Source organism: Phacochoerus africanus, chromosome 2 (genome assembly GCF_016906955.1).
Source record: "Phacochoerus africanus isolate WHEZ1 chromosome 2, ROS_Pafr_v1, whole genome shotgun sequence".
Taxonomy (NCBI): Eukaryota; Metazoa; Chordata; class Mammalia; order Artiodactyla; family Suidae; genus Phacochoerus; species Phacochoerus africanus.
In genome coordinates this window covers 207,593,046-207,614,752 of record NC_062545.1, presented here as the reverse complement: position 1 = coordinate 207,614,752, position 21,707 = coordinate 207,593,046, and the positions used below count along the sequence as shown (strand labels likewise).

At 34.4% G+C, this 21,707-nt stretch overlaps 1 protein-coding gene across 3 annotated transcripts in view; it reads left to right on the top strand.

Annotated features, from left to right (window-relative positions):
• CNTLN (centlein) overlaps positions 1 to 21,707 on the top strand; it is a 324,720-nt gene that overhangs the window by 109,851 nt on the left and 193,162 nt on the right. For 2 of the 3 annotated variants that reach the window (XM_047767607.1, XM_047767604.1), the window contains exons 6-7: positions 3,714 to 3,847; positions 12,204 to 12,366. In XM_047767607.1, the coding sequence (XP_047623563.1) occupies positions 3,714 to 3,847; positions 12,204 to 12,366 (297 nt within the window). The remainder of the gene's footprint in view (positions 1 to 3,713; positions 3,848 to 12,203; positions 12,367 to 21,707) is intronic. The other variant, XM_047767606.1, reaches the window with a different exon arrangement.

Genomic DNA, 21,707 nt, shown 5'->3' with positions numbered 1-21,707 from the left:
ATGGTCAGATGGAGAAAGAAAAATACCATATGATTTCAGTAATATGTGGAATATAAAAGGCAAACAAAAAACAAAATAAGTGAGCAAACTGAATAGAAACAAATATGTAGATACAGTGAACTGAGTAGTGGTTTCTAGGGGGAAGTTGTTGGGATGGGGGGTGAAATGGAGAAAAGGTATTAACTGTATGGTGATAGATGGAAACTGAGTTTTTGCTGGTGAGCACACTAGGGTATACAGAAGTAGAAAGATAATGTACACATGAAATTTATATAATATTATAAACCAATGTTACCTTAATAAAAATAAATCCAAAATAAAGTAAAAAGGAAAATACCTGTTTCAAAGCAAAAAAATTAGTACAAGTAAAATTATATACTATAGCAGCTTTGGATACTGCTTCCTCACTGTCATAACACCAGGGCTTGTTGATGTTCCTTCATTCTTTTGTTTAATGGTTTGGCTGGGCCATTTTAGTAAAATCTATTTCCCTTCCATGTATAGTCTCTGATGTTGCTTTTCATAGAGCACAGACTTGGACATGCACACATCTCTGGGATCATACTGATTTTCTCAGGGCTGTCCGACACTGTCTGTTCTCTTGACTTATCTGTTAATATGTCTGTCTGTTGTTATTATATCCAGCTGTTGGACTACATATTTGATGACTGATTTTTGTATTGTTTTTGTCAATGTCCTGGGACACAAATTGCTCCACAGTCTAATTAATTAAATCTCAGCCTCTCTTAGGGTTTTGTTTTTTGTTTTTGTCTTTGTTTTTTGCTTTTTAGGGCCGCACCTGTGGCATATGGAAGTTCTCAGGCTAGGAGTCCAATCAGAAGCACAGCTACAGCAACATCTGAGCCACATCTGCGACCTGTAACACAGCCCATGGCAATGTGGGATCCCCAACCCACTGATCAAGGCCAGGGATCAAACCTGTATCCTCAAAAATACTAGTTGGATTCGTTTCCACTCTGCCACAACAGGAACTCCCTCTTAGGGTTTTTTACAAATTGTGGTAAAGTACATCTAACATAGAATATATAGTCTATATCATTTTCCACTGTACAGTTCAGCAGTTAGGTATATTCATATTGCTGTGCAACCTATTTGCAGAAACTTTTCGTCTTTCAAAAGTAAAACTATATTCATTAACTTCCCATTTCCTCTCCCCCATAGCTTCCTGGCATCTACTATTTTGTTTTGTGTTTCTGTGAGTTTAACTACTCTAGATGCTTTAGATAAGTAGAGTCATTCATTATTTTTTGTAATTGGCTTACTTGGTTTTCCTTAATTATCTTAAGATCCATCCATATTATTTCATATGTTAAAATTTCCTTTCTTTTTTATCTTGGTGAAAAACACCTAGCATGAGATTTACTATCTTAACCATTTTTAAGTGTATAGTTTGGTAGGGTTAAGTATATTTACATTTCTGTGAAAGAGATCTCCAGAACTTTGTTGACTTGTAGACCTGCAACTCTGCTGTTTGTTTGTTTATTTGTTTGTTTGTTTTTTTATTCATTTTGTCTTTTTAGGGCTGCACCCACGGCATATGGAAATTTCCAGACTAGGGGTCGAATTGGAGCTGTAGCTCTCAGCCTATGCCATAGCTACAGCAATGCTTGATCCGAGCTACGTCTGCACCCTATACCACAGCTCTCAGCAACACCAGATCCTTAGCCCACTGAAGGAACCCACATCCTGTGGATACTCGTTGGGTTAGTTACTACTGAGCCACAGTGGGAGCTCCCAAATTTACTTTTTAGTGACAACACTTTAGTGCTCCCTCACCCCAAACCTTGGTAATTAGCATTCAACTCTGTGTATCTATGAATTTGATTACTTTAGATACTTCATATAAGTAGAGTCATCCAATATTTTCCCTTTTGTGAGTGGTTTCCTCAAGGAAACCCTGTTATAGGATGTGACAGGATTTCCTTTCTTTTTAGGGCAATGCAGTGCTCCATTTTATGTATATAATACCTTTTCTTTATTCATTTGACTTTTAGCTTGCTGCCACTTAGCTATTGTGAATAGTGTTGCTATGAACACAGGTTTACAAATATCTCTTCAAAGACCCCATGTTCAGTTCTTTTGAGTATATACCCAGATGTAGGGTTGCTGGATTATATGGTGGTTCTATTTATTACATTTTGTGGAATCTTGCTACTGTTTTTCAGAGTGTTTTATAGTCCCACCAACTTCTCTACGTCCCAGCCAACCCTTACTTTCTTCTCTTCCCTTCCCTTTCCTCCTGTTCTTCCTTTTCTGTTTTTTCTCTATATCTTTCTTCTGCTTTTTTTCTTCCACCCACCCATATACCGACCTGTAAATGTGTCATTACTCTTTTTTAATACATTGGAATTTAAGAAGTACCCACATACCTCAGAGATATTGCAGGTTTGGTCTCAGTGCAATAAAATGAATGTTGCAACAAAGTAAGTCACACAAATTTTTTGGTTTCCCGGTGCATATATATGTTATGTTTAATTATATTGTAGTCTATTAAGTGCAATAGCATTATGTCTAAAACAATTTACATGCCTTAATTAAAAAATTCTTTATTGCTATAAACTGTTAACCATCATTGGAGCCTTTTGCAAGTTGTAGTGACAACAAATATCATTAATCACAGTTAACCATAACAAATATAATAATGATAAAACTTGAAATATTGTGAGAATTACAAAAATTTGACACAGAGACATGCAGAGAGCAAGTGTTGGAAAAATGGCATTAATAGACTTGTTTGATGCAAGGCTGCCACAATCTTTCAATTTGTAAAAAAATGCAATATCAGTGAAGTGCAATGAAGTGAAACATGGTAAAATGAGATATGCATGTACTCATAGTGCTATCTTGGCCGAAAGCAAATATTTTTATCTTCCGAAGTTCATTCTAACTACTACAGGGTGAATTTATGAGGTATGAGACTATTACTAGAGTAAATATCTAGCACTTGATCTATAGCCTGGTGCTCACTTTTAGAAATAATGAATATGTAGTATATATTTTGGGCATACTCTATAGTTTTGGATAAAAATACTTATTTAATACTTTATGAAAATAATTAAAATGTATTTTATAATTTTGAGAAAAAATATTTTAAAAAAATGTAATGTCAGTTTTTAAATTGTTTCAAAATGAAAAAAGTTTAGAGAATTATCAGGAGGAAGAGGCCAGCTTTGACTAACCTTAGGTGAAATTTGACCACAATCAAGTGAACTCAGCACAGTCTGAATCTTAAATATTGTAAAATTATTTTGATATTTTTATAATACTATATTGTCTCTATTTGTCTGCATTTAAAATTGAGAAAATAATAAAAACCTGCCATTTGTCTTGAGTTTAGGTAAATGGCTCATTTTTTAATTCATGTAATTAACAGCTTTTAAATTCCATTATTTTATTGTAGTTTTGCTAAGTAAATTTCTACATAGATTTTTTAAGTTTATTTCCTTGAGATTCTTAACTTTCACCCTGTAAACCATAATACTTTTGCAATTTCTGAAAAAGGCAAGCTGTAACTGGTTTAAATTCATTGATTGTACTAACATTTTTTTATTTAAATGAAAACAAAAAAGTAAAATGTAAAATACTACTATTTTTTTACTGTCATTTTGTGGATTAGTTGGTTAAATATAACAGATTTTAATGTTATTTATTTGATATTTATTATATTTGTGATATGAATGCTCTAATTTTAGGCCTTTGAAGACAATTTAATCGAAGCAAGGAAAGAAATTGAGGTATCACAGAGTAAATATAATGCTCTATCATTACAGTTGAATAATAAACAGACCGAACTTATCCAGAAGGATATGGATATTACCCTGGTCAGGCAAGTATACTCACTTCTAATTTAACATTATAGCAATGTCCATAGTTATTCAGAATGCCAGCATTTTTGTTTATTATTAACATCCCAAAATGACAACAATATGTCTTCTCTGAATACTTATGTTTGCACATAGAAATTATCTGGACTCATATAACAACTCTGGAAATAGTTAACTGCAACAAACAGGGGCTTCGCAGGATTGGGAAAAGCATGCTCACAGAATAGCCTTGCTTAATTTTTTATCAAGGAGGATGTATTTATTCATTGTTGCCTTCTAAGAATCCTACCCATGCTTTACATAATATTCATTGTTACAGTGAATAATGAGTAATACAGTTTTGACTTAGTATTTTATTATGTTCTATTTAATTTGTGAAATATTCTCTATCAAAATAGTTAATTTTGTAGTACTAATAAAATGGAAGTACTTGAAAAACTTGTGTTTATAAGTGTTTTGAAAGATTTTAAATTACCAATTAATTTTATGATTACCTTGTCAGAAAATATTGTTAGAAGTCATAAATATATTTATGTATACATACACATACATATGTTATACATATGTGTATTTATGTACATGTTTAAACTTTAATTAAAATAAGTTATATAACCAAAGTTTATCACATGTCTGTATAAGTACAATTTCATTCTTTGGTGCTGCCTGTGTAAATATGTCACATATTTATATCTGTAATATACTATATATATATGTTTACATATGATATATAATTAATACCATATGTAGTTATATTATACATAAGTATTTATATAGACAATATTTATTTACACATACTTTTAGTGTACTGATATAGTGCAAAATTTTTGCTTGGGTAATTGATTAATATATATTACATATATAAAGCAAAAATCCATTGTGTCACATTTAAAAAATCTTACCATAGGGATGAGGAAAGTATATGTTTACAGATTATAGACTGGTTGACTTGTCCACTCACGGTATAATTTTTTGAAGCCAATAATTTGATGAAGTCAAAAAAATAGTAAGAGAATCTTTGTTTTGAAAGAAGTCTTAAAATTTGTATTTATTTCTTTCTTTTTCCCAGTGAAAAAACTTTTAGTCTTTGCCTGATACTTTTAGTTTATAGGTTTCTCCTTACTTTTATGTTCGTTAAATCTATGCGTTGTTTCATATGTATAGTTGAAATTTGTGTTTGTATAGTATATACTCGTTTACCTTGATTCTTTACCTAGAGAATCTCAGACAGTCTAACCTCTGTTCTGTAGTTCAGACTCTAAAATAATAGAAGATAACTTTATTAATAATTTCATTTTTTCATTAATTTATTAACTGCTCCTATTTCTTCACTTCCTCCTCTTCCTCCTTCTTATTTTGGCCACACCCATGGCACATGGAAGTTCCCAGGCCAGGGATCAAATCTGAGCAGCAGCTGCAACCTATATCATAGCTGTGGCAATGTCAGATCCTTAACCCACTGTGCTCCTCTCATTATTTTTCATGTATATATTTCACAGATGTTTCTGAATGAATTCCATAATGTCAGTGTTTGTATTATCAATATTTATCTTAACATATGGCACCTAAAACTGCACAGTATATTCCAGCAAGACCTTTTCATTTATGATATTCTTAATTTATTGGATGGAACAAGGGATTCATTCTAGGGTAAAATGCAGTCTTATATGAATGGGATTTCAATAATTACATTTTATACTAAATTGTGACCCTGCATTTGTATATTTGAAATTAGTGTACTGAAAAATTTAAATATGGTAAATAAGGCAATAATATACATAGATGATGTCTACTGAAAAGGTAGACTATCGTCAATTGATTTGGGATTTTTCTTAAAAATTAGTTGTGAATCTCCTACAAAAAAAAAAAGAAAAAAGAAAGGTCAAGGTAGAGTAGTAATAATTTTGGTTAGGAATATCAACAAAGTCAGACTCCTGAAATTGGATTAATGCATCCAGATTGCTGATGTTCCTAGGCATGTAGCAGAAAGAAGTGTAAATTACATCTGGAGGATAGTTAAAGAGTACTGTCCTCAAATTATGTCTGCAGTTTTTCAAACTAATGTCTAGGACATACTCGGAAATATCAAGTATGTGGAAAGTCGTGAATAAAAATTAAAAGACTCAGGAACTGAAATGAAGAAAAAAGATGGAGTTGTTTGCCTATAGTAGGATTAATTTACATAGAAAACTTAAAAGTAATTTATAGAAACATTTTTTAAATTAATAAGTGGGTTTAGCACTCTTTGTAGACGTAAGGTCAGTGTATAAAATTCAAATGCATTTTTTTTATGCCAGCCAAAATGTTAGGAAATATACTTAAAAATAATATAATTTATAATATAGCTAAAATATTAATAGCAAATATAGTGAAAAGAATATATTACCTCTTTACAGAGAATTATAAAATATTATGGAGAGAAATAAAATGTCTAATATATAGAGGGATATACAAAGTTCATGATCTGGAAGACTCAATGTGATAAATATGTAAGTTTTCTCCAAGTAGTTATTGAGATTCAGAGTAATACAGGTAACTGTTACTACCCTTAGGACAGAAGGGGCAAGGAGAGAAGCTTTTACCAGATCTCTGTGAGAAGTCTAGCCCTGGAAGAGAAGCTGACTAATAGGAGAAGTATCCTTAGATAGAGGAACAGAGACATTACCAACTGTGGCTCAGCAAAGAAGAGCTTGGGAAAGAAATACCTTGACCTCTTTTTCCATTATCATCTAATCATTGACTAGGACTTTCAGTTACCCAAATTCAAACCTAGAAGACAGGGAGCCAGCGTGTTGTCATCTGTAGAGGTTGGCCTCCCAGGCTAGAGAGTAAGCCAGGGTACTAGAGAGTAGGGTAGAGATGCTAAAGATTGGATAAGAGAATATGGCACTTTACTCATTTCTGCTCTTTTTCAGAGCTTTCCTGGGCATTTATTGCTTATTAATTTTTCCATATAAACTTCAGGGTAAACTGGATTATTTCTTGTTTGCTGTTTTATTCAGGCATCAAATTTAAAAGCAAACCCAAGGAGGATTGCTATCTTTATGATGTCAGTCTGTGTACCAGAGTATGCTATGCTATTCTGTTTGTTTCAGTACCTACCTATGTATCCTTATGAAATATCTTGACATTTCTTCTTAGATTTATTCCTAGCTATTTCATGTTTTTTGTTATTATTTTAAATAGAATATTTCCTTCCTATATATATTTTCCAACTGATTTTCCTTTTATCCCTTATAGTTTTTGCTGTCCTTGTTTTGATGTGCTATGATTTGTTTTTTTGTTCTTTTGTTTTTACTGTGACTTGTACTTTTTACTTTTTTCTGTATAATTTTTTCATTGAATTTAATTCCTTTGAATTAATATTGCTATTCTTTCTTGGTTTATGTTTATATGATAAGAAACAAACAAAATAAATATATACTTGTTTTGATACATGTGAGTTATAAGAAAATTCATATAGTACAGAAAAAGTTCTAAGAAGATAGAAAAATTACGCTTAAAATACAACCCTAGAGAAATCACAGCCATTAAAATTTTGTTAGAACTAATCCATATTTATCTAAATACATATTTATAGGTTGATGATTAGGTAAACATTTTTTTTAGATGAAAGGGACTGTATTGAATATTTTTTTAAAATAAGAACTTTAGTTTTTGTGATATAGTGGAATTAGGATACTGATGTGAAATTAGGGGAAAATACTAAATCTCAGATAATGTTTACTTTTTTATGAAAACCACTTTATTTTGCTAAAGCTGAGAAATAAATGTCATGAAAAACCTTTGGAGACTGATGTCATTATGTTGTTTTTTAAAAACTCTTATGTTTCATCTTTAGTTGGTTTTCATACCTTGCTGTGTACACTCAATAGAATAGGATATACATTCAAACCATTTTAAGTCTTTCTCATTTTGTATCTCAAGATTTATAATATTTATTTCTTCATGTATAACTACAGTGCCTAAAGATATTTAAGCTTATTTTCTTATGTTGCTTTAGTGCTCATCACTGAACTTTTTACTTTTTTTTTTTTTTTTTTTGCTTTTTTAGGGCTGCACCCACAGCATGTGGAAGTTCCCAGGCTAGGGGTCAAATCCAAGCTGCCAGCCTGTGCCACAGCAACAGCAGTGTGGGATCCGAGCCACATCTGTGATCTACACCACAGCTCAAGGCAATGCCCGATCCTTAACCCACTGAGCGAGGCCAGGAATCAAACCCACAACCTCATGGTTCCTAGTCAGGTTCCACTGAACCATGAAAGGAACTCCTAAACTTTTTACTCTTGATGTGTTCATTCCTGTACTCAATTTTGATTCATCTTAAGGGCCCATTTTTACCAAGGCCTTCTCTGTTGCTAGCTTTCTCCACCATTAACATCAGATTTAGTCATGTGACTTGTTTTGGCCTGTGGAATGAGAGTGAAATTGACATACTTTGTATCCTGGCAACTATTTTAAAAGAGCTGTTGCTCGAATCGCTTTTTCTTTTTTGCCCTCTGTCACTAGAGTAGCGTATTCCTAATACAGTCTTGCTGTTCCATTTTGGGTCTTAGGATATGGGAAGGCTACATATAATATGAGCAAGGAAGAGAGTTTCCATTTTGGCTCAGCGGTAACAAATCTGACTAGTATCCATGAAGATGTGGGTTTGATCCCTGGCCTCGCTCAGTGGGTTAAGGATCTGATGTGGGTGTAGGTCACTGATGCAGCTTGGATCCCTTGTTGCTGTGGCTGTGGTATAGGCCGGCAGCTACAGCTCCAATTCAATCCATAGCCTGGGAGCTTCAATATGCCATGGGTGTGGCCTAAAAAGATGACAAATATAAAATAAAATAAATATATAATATATAATAAGATATATATAAGATAAAATATAAATATATTTTATAAATATATAATATAAATATATATATAATATAACCTATAGAAACTGTCTGAAACCCATTGTCAGTCTTTGGTATCCAATGTGATGTTTAAAGGGATATTCCTAATTTATCCCTTAGTAAGCATCATTTTAACTGAAAGATCACTGGATTTATCTTTCAGCAATGCAATGTTTTTAATCATCTTATCATTCTTCTTGAGATGGGAAGAAGCATTGTTGGTGTTCAACATCCTCTCACTTAACCCACACTTCCCTTTATTCCTTTTAATCTGTGTCTAGGGGACTTCTCAAATTTGAACCTACCAATTAATTTAATTTTTCATAGCTTTGATTTTCTTATAACTTCTCTCATTATGGATTTTAATGCTATTGTGATGCCTTTTTTTTTTTTCCTTTGTGGTTGCACCATGAAACATGGAAGTTCCCAGGCCAGGGATTGAATCTGACCCACAGCTGCGACCCATGCCGAAGCTGTGGCAATGCTGGTTCCCTTAACCCACTGTGCCAGGTAGGGACTCGAACCTGTGCCTTCACAGCAACTCAAGCCACTACAGCTGGATTCTTAACCCACCGCAACACAGTGGGAACCCCAACACTTTTCTTTTCAGAAGTCCTTCTTTATGTTATCCTTTTCATTTCATCCCTTCAACAACTGTCTTATCTCATTTTTCTTAGAAAATGGAGACTGAGGGAAGGTTAAATGATGATTACTCATTTGGGGGATTCATTTCCAGGGCAAAGGGAATGAGAGAGTAATAATCTAAGGCAGGGAAGGATAAAGAGTAATTCAAGGAAACATATTATTGTGCTGGCGACTGCTTCATAGTGAACCTTTAAGAGAGGGCAGGCTCACTGAATTAGCCACCCAGTTTGGTTCTGGATAGACTGTAGAAAGAATCCATGCCTTTTAGCAATCCATCAGGCAGGAAAAAAAAAAAATCTGTCTGTTTTCTTCTTCTATTTTATATTCCAAAAAAAAACAAAAACAAAGAAAGAAATTTCTTCTAGCATTGGAGAAGGAAGTTTTCTGTGTTTTGCATTGTATTGAAAGATGATATGTCTTACCTTCATCGTGTCCTCTTTCTAAACAACATTTACTTTGATCACCTGGCTAACATATGTCTTGACTATGTATGCTGATGGAATTTTATCCTACATTTACTGTCTGTGTCCTTGATAATTCATGCCAATGTTGTTCTTAAAGATGGCAGTACTTAACAAGCCATATTACTCTTGCCAAATCCCAGCTTCTGTACACCAGCACTGAACTGAATCTTAGAGACAGAGTTTTGGGTGAAGTAGAAGAGAATAGCTTTATTGCTTTTTCAGGCAAAGGGGGCTGTGACTGGCTGATTCCCTCAAAACTGTGTGTTCTGTCCTGGAGGGGCTAGTGGAGAGTCTTATTGTCAAGGAGCAGTATGTGATCAGCTTGTGGACATTCTTCTGACTAGTTGGTGGTGAGGTAATTGGGAGTCAGCATCATCAGACTTCTGGTTCCAACCAGTCTAGGGTTGATATTTTGGTGGTCAGCAGCTTTCATCTGGTATGGTCTGCTTCCTGTAAAAAAACAACTTAGGCATGTGTGTCAGGCCTTTATCTGTATCTTTCAGGAACTGTGAGTTTTGTGATTCTGCTCTGTGGCAGATTTATGGTCTAAATTGTTACCAGTTCCCCAGCTCAACAGGAGGCCTGGGAGATAGAATCAAAAACCTTTTATTTCAAAGGACAGGGACACAGGGGCTTTGACATGATTTCAGTATGGGACCCTTCTCTCCTTTTCTTATATTTCCTCAAGGCATTGTTCCATTATTGATTCTCTTCTCTCCCTTCCCCCATTTTTGGTCTTTTATTTTATGCAGGTTTTTTTTGAATAGGTTTTTTTGAACTATTTTTTGAATAGTTAAAGAAAAAACAGTACTATAGTCTAAATGTTTGTGTCTACTCAAAATGTGTATGTTGAAATTCTAATGCTTAATGTGATGGCATTAGGAGGTGGGGTCCTTAGGGAGGTGCTTCGGTTATGAGGGTATAACCCTCATGGATGGAAATAGTGTGTACTCTCATAAAAATGACCTCCCAGAGCCCCCTAGTGCCTTCCAATGTGTGAGGATATAACAAGAAGTCAGCTGCCTTGAAAGGGCCCTCACATGACTATGGCTGGCACTCTGATGTCTGACTTCCAGCCTTAACTATGAGAAATAAGTTTCTGGTTTTTGTAAATGACCCAGTGTTATATTTAGTTATATCAAAAGGACTAAAATAGATGGTATATATATATATATATATCTGTGTGCGTTCAAGGGTTGCTGTCATAACTGGAAAACATTAATATTCTATATCTCTAAAAAAGCAGAGCTCATTTATCCTATATTACTATTCATCCATCTTCAACAACTGCCTGCATATCTTTTTGTTCCTTCTTTCTCTTAAGATTTATCTTATGTGAATGAATTACCAGTTTGAGGTTATAGATAAAGAAGTTTCCATTAAAAAAAAATAAATAGTCTCCAGGAGTTCCCTTGTGGTACAGGGAATTGGGGATCTGGTGGTGTCACTGTAGGGCCTTAGGTTGCTGCTATTGGCACAGGTTGGATCCCAGGCCTAGAAACTTCCACATACTGCAGGCATGGTCAAAAAAAATCTTCACAATATATGCTATAAAGTATACTTGTGTAAAACGTATCTGTTTACATATTTTCCTCTTCAAATTGATTTTACAAAATATTTTCCAGTTTTATATGATCTGTATCACACAAAATTCACCACCACAGGAATCTGGAAACCTCTCTTCCAGAGGTATGATTTTCCTAGATCCTTGATGCATCAGTACTGTCACTCCAGTTCATTTGTCCTCCTACCTACCAAATTCACTCTGGGTAAGTTGGAAGGACTGATTCACCTCATAGTGCTCTCCTTCCTTCTGACTTTTTTTTAATCTCATTATTTCCTTCAAGCTGGATTAGAGGAGTCACAGGAATCCCAGGCCCCAGAGGTTGCAAACTAGTGGTGCTTTAAGGAACTTTGATTTGAAAACTTAATTTGCCTTTTGGGTTCCTTTTTTAATACATTTAAAGTCCTGTATAATATAAAATGAAAGGTTGAGTTACCTTACATTCAAAACTGATAATATTGTTGGCATCAGTGCTTGTCAATTCTTGAAACTAAAGTGTAACTTAATTTCAATAAGAAGGTGGTACTATGTCTGTATATCCAGGGTTTTTATTACCTTCAGGCTATAAAAGAAAATTGATAAGTATTTGGCTTTGAAAGTCATAGTAGTTCTATCAATACTTTCTAGGTGTATGTGATAAATATTAAATACTTTATATGTTATCTCTCTTATCACTGTGTTTGCCTGCAGTAAAAAATAATAGATGAAAAAATTGGAAGCCGATCTGTAACCTTAGGTGAACACAATTATTTAACTGAGATGATCTTTATTCATGCTTCTGTTTATTGCTTGTTTTGCACAGGAAGGAGTTGCAGGAGCTGCAGAATCTTTACAAACAAAACAGTGCACACACAGCACAGCAAGCAGAACTGATCCAACAGCTTCAGGTTCTGAATATGGACACACAGAAAGTACTGAGGAACCAGGAAGATGTTCACACAGCTGAAAGTATATCGTATCAAAAAGTATGCTTTTATTCTGTCATAAAAATGTAAATTTATATGTATGAACTTCTAAAAATATATAGAATTCAAATTTTTTCACATTTCAATATTTATTTATTGCTCTCTTTATATTCCTTCAAAATTAAAAATGAAATATTCAGTTTGGTAATATTTAAAGTTATGTGAGTTTTCTTATGGCTATTAAAGCTTAAACATTTAAAATATATAAAGATTTATTCTATAGGATATTGTTTTTATAAATTGGAGTTTTGATGTCTACTATGAAACATACTAGGACTGTAGCCCCCAAACCAGGAAGGATTTAGGAAATGGGATTATTCAGCCTTCTATAGTGAGAAATTACTCATCAAGTATGATTCTAGTTTATGACCTAAAGCAGTCTTTCATTATAGAATTTGTTCATATTTTATTGGCAAATCCGCACAAACACAGATGGATATGCTGATGAAGTCTTCAGGATCAATATTTAACAAGGATTTTTCTCTCTTTATTTTGTGTGTTTCTTTTAAGTAGTCATGTTACTTTGTAGTTTAAGGAGCCCATTGTCAGGAAGGCTTACCCAGCTATTTAGGTATGCTTACTGACTCAGCAGCAATAATTATAGCCAGTAATTAAAAAAACACTTTTATTGAATTCTTTATGTTTTGTATAGCATACTAAGTTATTTGTATAAATAATATACTTTCGACATAGATCATCCCTATGAGATAGATGTTATTTCTTCTTAACAGTTGAAGCAGCCAAGTCTTAGAGGGGTTAAATAGTGGTGTGTATTATTTGGGGATTTTTTTTCTGTTTAAACTTGTTCTTCTAAAACCACACTGTGAAAATCCAATATATATAATTAATATGAAATAAATAGCTAGTTATTAAACTTTAAACATATTTATTTATTTATTGGCTGCGCCCTTATCATGCTGAAGTTCCCTGGCTAGGGATTAAACACAAGCCACAGCAGTGGCAACGCCAGATCCTTAACCACTAGGCCATCAGGGAACTCCTAAACACATATTTTTAAATGCTGCTTTGGCAGAGTGGTTTTCCAGTCTAAATTCTGTGCTCCCTTCAGATTTTTCTCAGGATGTGGGTAGTGCCTATCCTCTCCACTCTGCATAGAGCAGCTCCATCTTTTGGTTTATATACTGGGATTGCCCATTATGCTTTTGTTTCTAAACCACACACCATTGCTAAAATGACTTGAAAGGTCCTTATTGGACCTTATTAATAACTTCATTTTTTTTCACTTATGTATTTAACTCAAACATTTCTCCCTCTTTCTTGATTTTTACTTAAAAGTCCTCAACACTTGGCAATTAATATTAAAATATGACTTTAGAGTTGCTTGTTGTTAAAGTTTATAACCCTTTTCTCTCGTGTGCAAATACTTTTTCTGTTTTCCTCTTAGCAAGAAAGAACTTTGTAAGAAAGAAGAAAAAGGCAGTGTTTCCTTTGCTATTTCCTTTTTCAATCTTTTGTTCTAAGATTTCTCTTTCAGCTTTGCTTATTTTAAAATTTAAGATAAATTGTTTTAGCCTTAATTCTTCTTTTTGGTTGATTCTCCTTAGCAGCCTCTGCAGAGAGCAACCATTTTTTTATAACCTACCTGAGAACTTTAATAGATTCTAAATAGTTTCAAACAACTGAATACTTAAGAATTTTTATTTAAAGTGGTTATCATATTTTAAATGATATTTTAAATGATTTAAGTAATACACACTTGTGATAAATTTTCAAATAATATAGAGTGTATAAAAAAATAAAATTCTCTAACCTCCTGTCTGAGACTCTTACCCCAGACTTTACCACTCTGAATTTTTATTTTTATTTTATTTTTTTGTCTTTTGTCTTTATAGGGCCACACCTGTGGCAAATGTAGGTTCCCACCATTCTGAATTTTTAAAAATTATTTGATGATTTTTATTTTTTCCATTGTAGTTGGTTTACAGTGTCCTATTGGTTTTCTACTATGCAGCAAAGTGACCCAGTCTCACACACATACACACATTTTTTCCTCACCTTATCCTCAGTCATGTTTCATTGCAAGTGACTAGATATAGTTCCCTGTGCTATACAGCAGGATCTCATTGCTTATCAACTCCACATGCAATAGATTGAATCTATTAACCTCAGACTTCCAAACCATCCTATTCCCTCCCCCTTCCCATTGGCAACCATAAGTCTGTTCTCCAAGTCCATGAGTTTCTTTTCTGTGGAAAGGTTCATTTGTGCTATATATTAGATTCTAGATATAAATGATATCGCATGGTATTTGTTTTTCGCTTTCTGACGTACTTCACTTAGTATGAGAGTCTCTAGTTCCATCCGTGTTGCTGCAAATGGCATTTTTTTGGGTTCTTTTTTAATGGCCGAATCATATTTCATTGTGAATATATATATACACCACATCTTCTTAATCCATTCATCTATCATTGGGCATTTAGGTTGTTTCCATGTCTTGGCTATTGTGAATAGTGCTGCAGTGAACATACAGGTGCATGTATCTTTTTCTAGGAAAGTTTTATTGAGAAATATACCCCACCGTGGGATTTCTGGGTCATATGGTAGTTCTGTATTTAGTTTTCTGAGTTACTTCCATACTGTTTTCCATAGTGGTTGTACCAATTTACATTCCCACCAACAGTCTAGAAGGGTATCCTTTTCTCCACACCCTCTCCATCATTTGTTGTTTGTTGACTTGTTAATGATGGCCATTCTGACTGGTGTGAGGTGGTACCTCATAGTAATTTTGATTTGCATTTCTCTAATAATTAGGGATATTGAGCATTTTTTCATGTGCTTGTTGGTCATCTGTATATCTTTGGAGAAATGTCTATTCAGGTCTTTTGCCCATTTTTCAATTGGGTTGTTGACTTTTTTGCTGTTGAGTTGTATAAGTTGTTTGTCTGTTTTAGAGATTAAGCCCTGGTCAGCTGCATCATTTGAAACTATTTTCTCCCATTCTGTAGGTTTTCTTTTCTTTTCTTTTATGGTTTTCTTTGCTGTGCAAAAGCTTGTCAGTTTGATTAGATCCAAGTGAATCCAACAACATATAAGAAAGATCATACACCTCGAACAAGTTCACAAGGATGGTTCAAAATAGGCAAATCAATCAACATCATACACCACATTAACAAAAGAAAAATAAAAAACCACATGATCGTCTCAATAGATGCAGAAAAAGCCTTTGACAAAGTCCAACATCCATTCATGATAAAAACTCTTACCAAAGTGGGTATAGAGGGAACATACCTTAGCATAATAAAAGCCACTTATGACAAACCCACAGCAAATGCAATACTCAGTGGAGAAAAGCTGAAAGCCTTCCCGCTAAAATCTGGAACAAGACAAGGATGCCACTCTTACCACTTTTATTCAACATAGTATTAGAAGTCCTAGCTACAGGATTCAGACAAACAAAAGAAAAAAAAAAGGCATCCAAATTGGAAGAGAAGAGGTAAAACTGTCGCTGTGTGCAGATGATGTGATACTATATATAGAGAAAACCCTAAGGACTCAACCCAAAAACTATTTGAACTGATCAACAAATTCAGCAAAGTAGCAGGATACAAGATTAACATTCAGAAATCAATTACATTTCTGTATAATAAGTGAAATGTTAGAAAAGGAATACAAAAATATAATACTTTTAAAAATTGCACCCCCAAAATCAATACCTGGGAATAATCCTGACCAAGGAGGTGAAAGACTTATATGCTGAGAACTATAAAACATTAATCAAGAAAATTAAGAGGAATCAAAGAAATGGAAAGATATTCCATGCTTCTGGGTTGGAAGATTTAATATTGTAAAAATGGCCATACTACCCAAAGCAATCTGCAGTCCCTGTCAAATTACCCAAGACATTTTTCACTGAACTAGAACAAACCATCCAAAAATTTACATAGAACTGTAAAAGACCTAGAGTTGCCAAAGCAATCCTGAGGAGCAAAAACCAAGCAGGGGGCATAACTCTCCCAGACTTCAGGCAATATTACAAAGCTATGATAATCAAGACAATGTGTTACTGGTGCCAAAACAAATGTACAGACCAATGGAACAGAATAGAGAAGCCAGAAATAAACCCAGACACTAATCTTCGACAAAGGAGGCAAGAATATAAGGTGGGAAAAAGACAGTTTTTTTAGCAAGTGGTGCTGGGCAAACTGGCCAACCACATGTAAATCAGTTAAACATACCCTCACACCATGCACAAAGATAAACTCAAGATGGCTTAAAGACTTAAATGTAAGACAAGACACCATCAAACTCTTGGAAGAGAACATAGGCAGAACATTCTCTGTCATCAACCATACAAATGTCTTCTTTGGTCGGTCTTCCAAGGCAACAGAAATAAAGGCAAAAATTTACCACTGTTAATATTTGAGAGTCTGTCCTTTAGTTTCTTTAGAAGAACAGAACATTTTAAAATTATGTCCTCTTTTTAAGTTATGCAAGAATTGCATGAAATACTATACAAAATTGAAATGATGTAGATGTTCATATAGTGCTGATGTAACATTTGAGTTCTCTTCCACTCTTCCCAGTTCATTATCCTCCCCAGGAGAGATCATCTGAGTAGTCATGCCAGACCTTTCGCATGCATTATATACTGTGCGTGGGTGTATACATATACACGTGTCACAAACCTAGGCATCTTATGTTTTTAATATTAATTTATTCCATACTTATTGTTCTTTAACGTGCTGTTTTCAAATAATATGCCTTGGCTATATTTCCATGACAGTACATGTAACTCTTGCTCTTCTCTGCCTTCTTCCCGTGCTCCAATAGGAACATGAAGTACAGTGAGGATTTACCAGAGTATAATTTGTTGATTACTAAGGTCTCTGTTCCCTTTTTTTTTTTTTTTATTATAAACTTCCCTACAGAAGGAGGTCTTCCCCATCTCTTCCACAGTATTGTTTTTCCCTACTGGGTCATTCCCAACCACATACAAACATGCTGTTATGTCTCTGATGTGCACGGAAGAGGAAAACAAATAAGCAACAACAACAAAAAAACATGTCTTGACCCCACTTTATTCATTCCCTTCCCTTCCTTCCTTTCATTTTCCAACAATGTTCTTTGAAAGAATTGTATTAAGGATTCTCAAAGTTTTCTTCTGCTCTCTTTTCAACCTCTTCCAATCAAGCTTTTGTCCCTTTCACTCCACAAAAATTTCTTAGAATCATTTGTGACTCCCTCATTGTTAAATTCAGTGATCTGTGTAGCACTCTTCATCTTACCCCTATTATTCAGCAACATTGTTGCAGTTGATGACTCCCTTGAAACACTTTTTTTTCCCCTCACTGGCTTAAAGCACTTCACAGTTGTGTGGTTTACTTCCTTCAGTTTCTAGCTGTTCCTTTTCTGTTTCTAGTCTACCCTTGTTATTCTAAATGTTAAAATGTTCCAAGCCAAAATCTTAGGACATCTCCCCCCCCTCCGCCTCCATTTAAATTCATACCCCATGTGATTTTATCCACTCACCTAGGCTTTCAAAATCATGCTGTCTATATGCTCATGGCTCCCAAATTTGATTATCTGCTCTGGATCCCTTCCCTGAACTCTGGGAAAGTGTATCTAATTGCCTATTTAGCATCTCTTAAATTGGTTGTCTCCTGAGCTTCTCAAACCTCATATGTTCAAATCTAAGCTATTGTCCACTCTGCCTTCATTGAGCATCTGGAATCCTACTACTTCCACTACCCCTGCTGTGACCACTAACTTGTATTACCTGAGTGATTGCAGTAGCTTCCCACTTTGTTTCTTTGCTCCTGTCCTTACCCACTTTGAGTTCATTCTCAACATAGATGCCAGGTTGTTCTTGCTAAAACTTGGTAAGTCAAATCAAGTCAGTCCTCTCTTCAACCCCCTTCACTGCTTTCTTGTTTCATTGAAAGTAAATGGCCAAATTCTTACTACAATCTGTGAGACTCTGCATCACATGGCTCTGCATTACCTCTGTGATCTCATCTTTGCCTTCTCCTTCATCTCTCCACTTCAGCCACATTTAACTTTGCTCTTTAGCTTGAACATATGAGGTATTCTTCAACCTCAAGGTCTTTGTACTTGGTTTCAGTTCCTGAAATTCCTTCCCTCAGTTATCTGCATAGATGACCTTTTTACTGCTTTTATTCTTCATCTATCACAGCTGAAAATCTACTTGATAACAGACATTAAATGGGAGATACAGGAATGACATACTCTAATAGTAGTGCTAAGTATGAGAACATAGCTGGGGCAGATTCCTAAGTTAGGGATAAAAAAAACTAGAAGTGATATTAGTGATGTTTATTCTGAGAAGAAGATATCAATGAGACAGATTTCTCATAACTTCCATGAACTGTAACTGAAGCCATAAATTCCCTAGTTGGCACCTTTACTAATTTGGAGAGGTAGAGTTTATACACTCCTCTTTGGAGAACTTGTCAGAATCTGAACTTTGATCTGGAGGATAGTATTTGAAGCCATGCAGACTTTCTCTGAAAATTATGACTATCCCCTCCAAGAATCATTATTGATAATAATGAGAGCTGTGATGGCAATGTGTTGTGCTTATGAATAGCATGGAGACAAAAAAAAAAAAAAAAAAGCAAGCAGAGCTGCTGCTTTAGAGAGCTGGCTTACTTTTCCTTGTATTTACTCATTCTTTTCTTTTTCCCTGTAGTTTGAACTCCCTTTTTTTTTTCCTCTTCTTCGAAAGTTACCTCTCCAGGGGCTAGAAAGTTGGAGGGGAGAACATTACTAATTTTTAACTTGATAACCTTTCTGAAATTGTAATTCTCATTGTAGTACTTTAACTTTGATGCTCTTTTAGATCCTTGAAGTTGTTCATAAGATTTTTCATTAGTATGGTCAACTAGACTTAATTCAGAAGTCCTTGATGATTTATTTATAGTTTATAAAATTTGCCTACAGGTAGTAGTCATTACAGTTAATATTTCTTTGGTTGTCTGTGTATGAATAGTTATCCATAAAAACAGAGAAAAAAACTTTATAATCCCATCTCATAGAGGCAAATACCATTAACATTTTGAATAGTTCCTTTCAAGTTTTTAAATATGTACAAATACCCTAATATCTTTCACTTGACGTTATTTTAAGAGAATGTCATGACATATAACTATTTTGGGAATAACTTATTTAACCGTATTTTCCAGTGTTAATCAGATATACCACTGAAACATTTCATTAATATAAATTAAGCTGCGATAAACGTATCTTTGTTGTCAATTTAGACTATTGGTATTAGAGAGTACACACGTCCTCAGGAAACAGTTCCTTTTATGAAAAATCTAGTGACATGATGTTAATGTTGTGCAATTCACTTTTAATTAGTTCATACATAAACAGAGCCTGTTTAAGTTATTAAATAGTAAGAAAGCACAGAAGATCATGGAGTTTGCAGGAGACCTGCCTATCACATGAGAAATGATCAGTAAGTGATAATTTTTTGTGTGTGTTTTTTGCCATTTCTTGGGCCTCTCCCGCGGCATATGGAGGTTTCCAGGCTAGGGGTCGAATCAGAGCTGTAGCCACCAGCCTATGCCAGAGCCACAGCAACGCGGGATCTGAGCCGCGTCTGCAACCTACACCATAGCTCACGGCAATGCCAGATCATTAACCCACTGAGCAAGGGCAGGGACCGAACCCGCAACCTCATGGGTTCCTAGTCGGATTCGTTAACCACTGTGCCACAACGGGAACGCCAGTGATAAATTTTTGAACCTTGAGGAATTATGTACAACACTTTCCCACTTTGGATAATGCAGTTTAAAAGTCATAGGTGTTTATTTGAATTGTAAGATTATTTTTAAACTTCACAGGCATGTATTTCTATATTAATTTAAATATTTTTATAATTAATTTAATATTTAATTATTTTAGTGAGTAAATGGTTCTGGAGTGGTATAAGAATGTAGAAGAACTAAGGCTACAAGTTGGAAGGCCTTCTGTATGGAACATAGTCATAAATGAAGACAAAAAATATAAAATTGTACTATAAGTGAAGGAAAATTTGCGTTTACACTTACACACATTATTTTAGAAATTTTTTAAGAGGAGGTATGAATGTAAGTCACTTCCAACAACCATAAAATAATAGCAGTAGTCAACATTTATTGAGCTTACTGTATATTAGCCACTGGGAAAATGGATTTTGCACCACTATTTAAGCCCCACAACAACCCTATGTGGTATATTGAGTATATTATTATCCTTTATTATTTTATAGATTAAGCAACTGAGACTTACAGTATTGTCTAAAGTTAAACAGCTCCCAGGTAGTAGACTTCAAATCTAGGTAATCTTGAGTCTAGAACCCACAATGTTAAACTATTATAAAGCCCACAGTATAGTTCAGTTATTCATGGGATAATGTGGTCTTATCTTTAAAGATGTCTGTAAACTTGCATTATTCATTCTACTCAAAATTCTCTTGATCCTCAATAACTTTTAATGTTGGGAAATTTATCTTTATTGCTAAGTTAAATGTTATTTAAAATATTCCATTGCATTCTTTTTGGTGAAAGATGAGCCCAGCATGTTATCACCCTCTGTGAAAAGAGCCCCCATCATTATCCCATCTTCAGCCACTGTTTCTCCTGATTGTACAAATTTGGTTTCTTCTATTTTGCTGTAGCATTGCAGTTTTAAACTTTTTGACCTACAAGTTTTTTTTTGAGCTGCAGATTTTTTACTTGATTTGTTCCTGCCCCCTCCCTCCTCTACTTGGTCCCAGAAAAATATATCAGTTCTGGAATTCAACTTTTAATTAAAAGTTGACTTATATCATAGTGTTTAGTTATCTGAAAAGATTTTAAAAATTGCCCTCAGTGGTAAAATAAGGGGAATGAGTAAGGGAAACAAAGGTGAAGAGAGAAAAATTTTTTAATTTATGTATAATGATTTTTATTTTTTCCATTATAGCTGGTTTGCAGTGTTCTGTCAGTTTTCTACTATACAGCATGGTGACCCAGCCACACATATATGTATACATTATTTTTTCTCACATTATCATGCTCCATCATAAGTGACCAGACATAGTTCCCAGTGCTACATAGCAGGATCTCATTGCCAATCCATTCCAGAGGCAACAGTCTGCAGCTATTAACCCCGAGCTCCCCATCCATCCCATTCCCTCCCCCTCCCGCTTTGCAACCACAAGTCTTTTCTCCAAGTCCATGATTTTTTTCTGTGGAAAGGTTCATTTGGGCTGTATATTAGATTCCAGATATAAGTGATATCACACAGTATTTGTCTTTCTCTTTCTGACTTATTTCATTCAGTACGAGAGTCTCTAGTTCCATCCATGTTGCTGCAAATGGCATTATTTCATT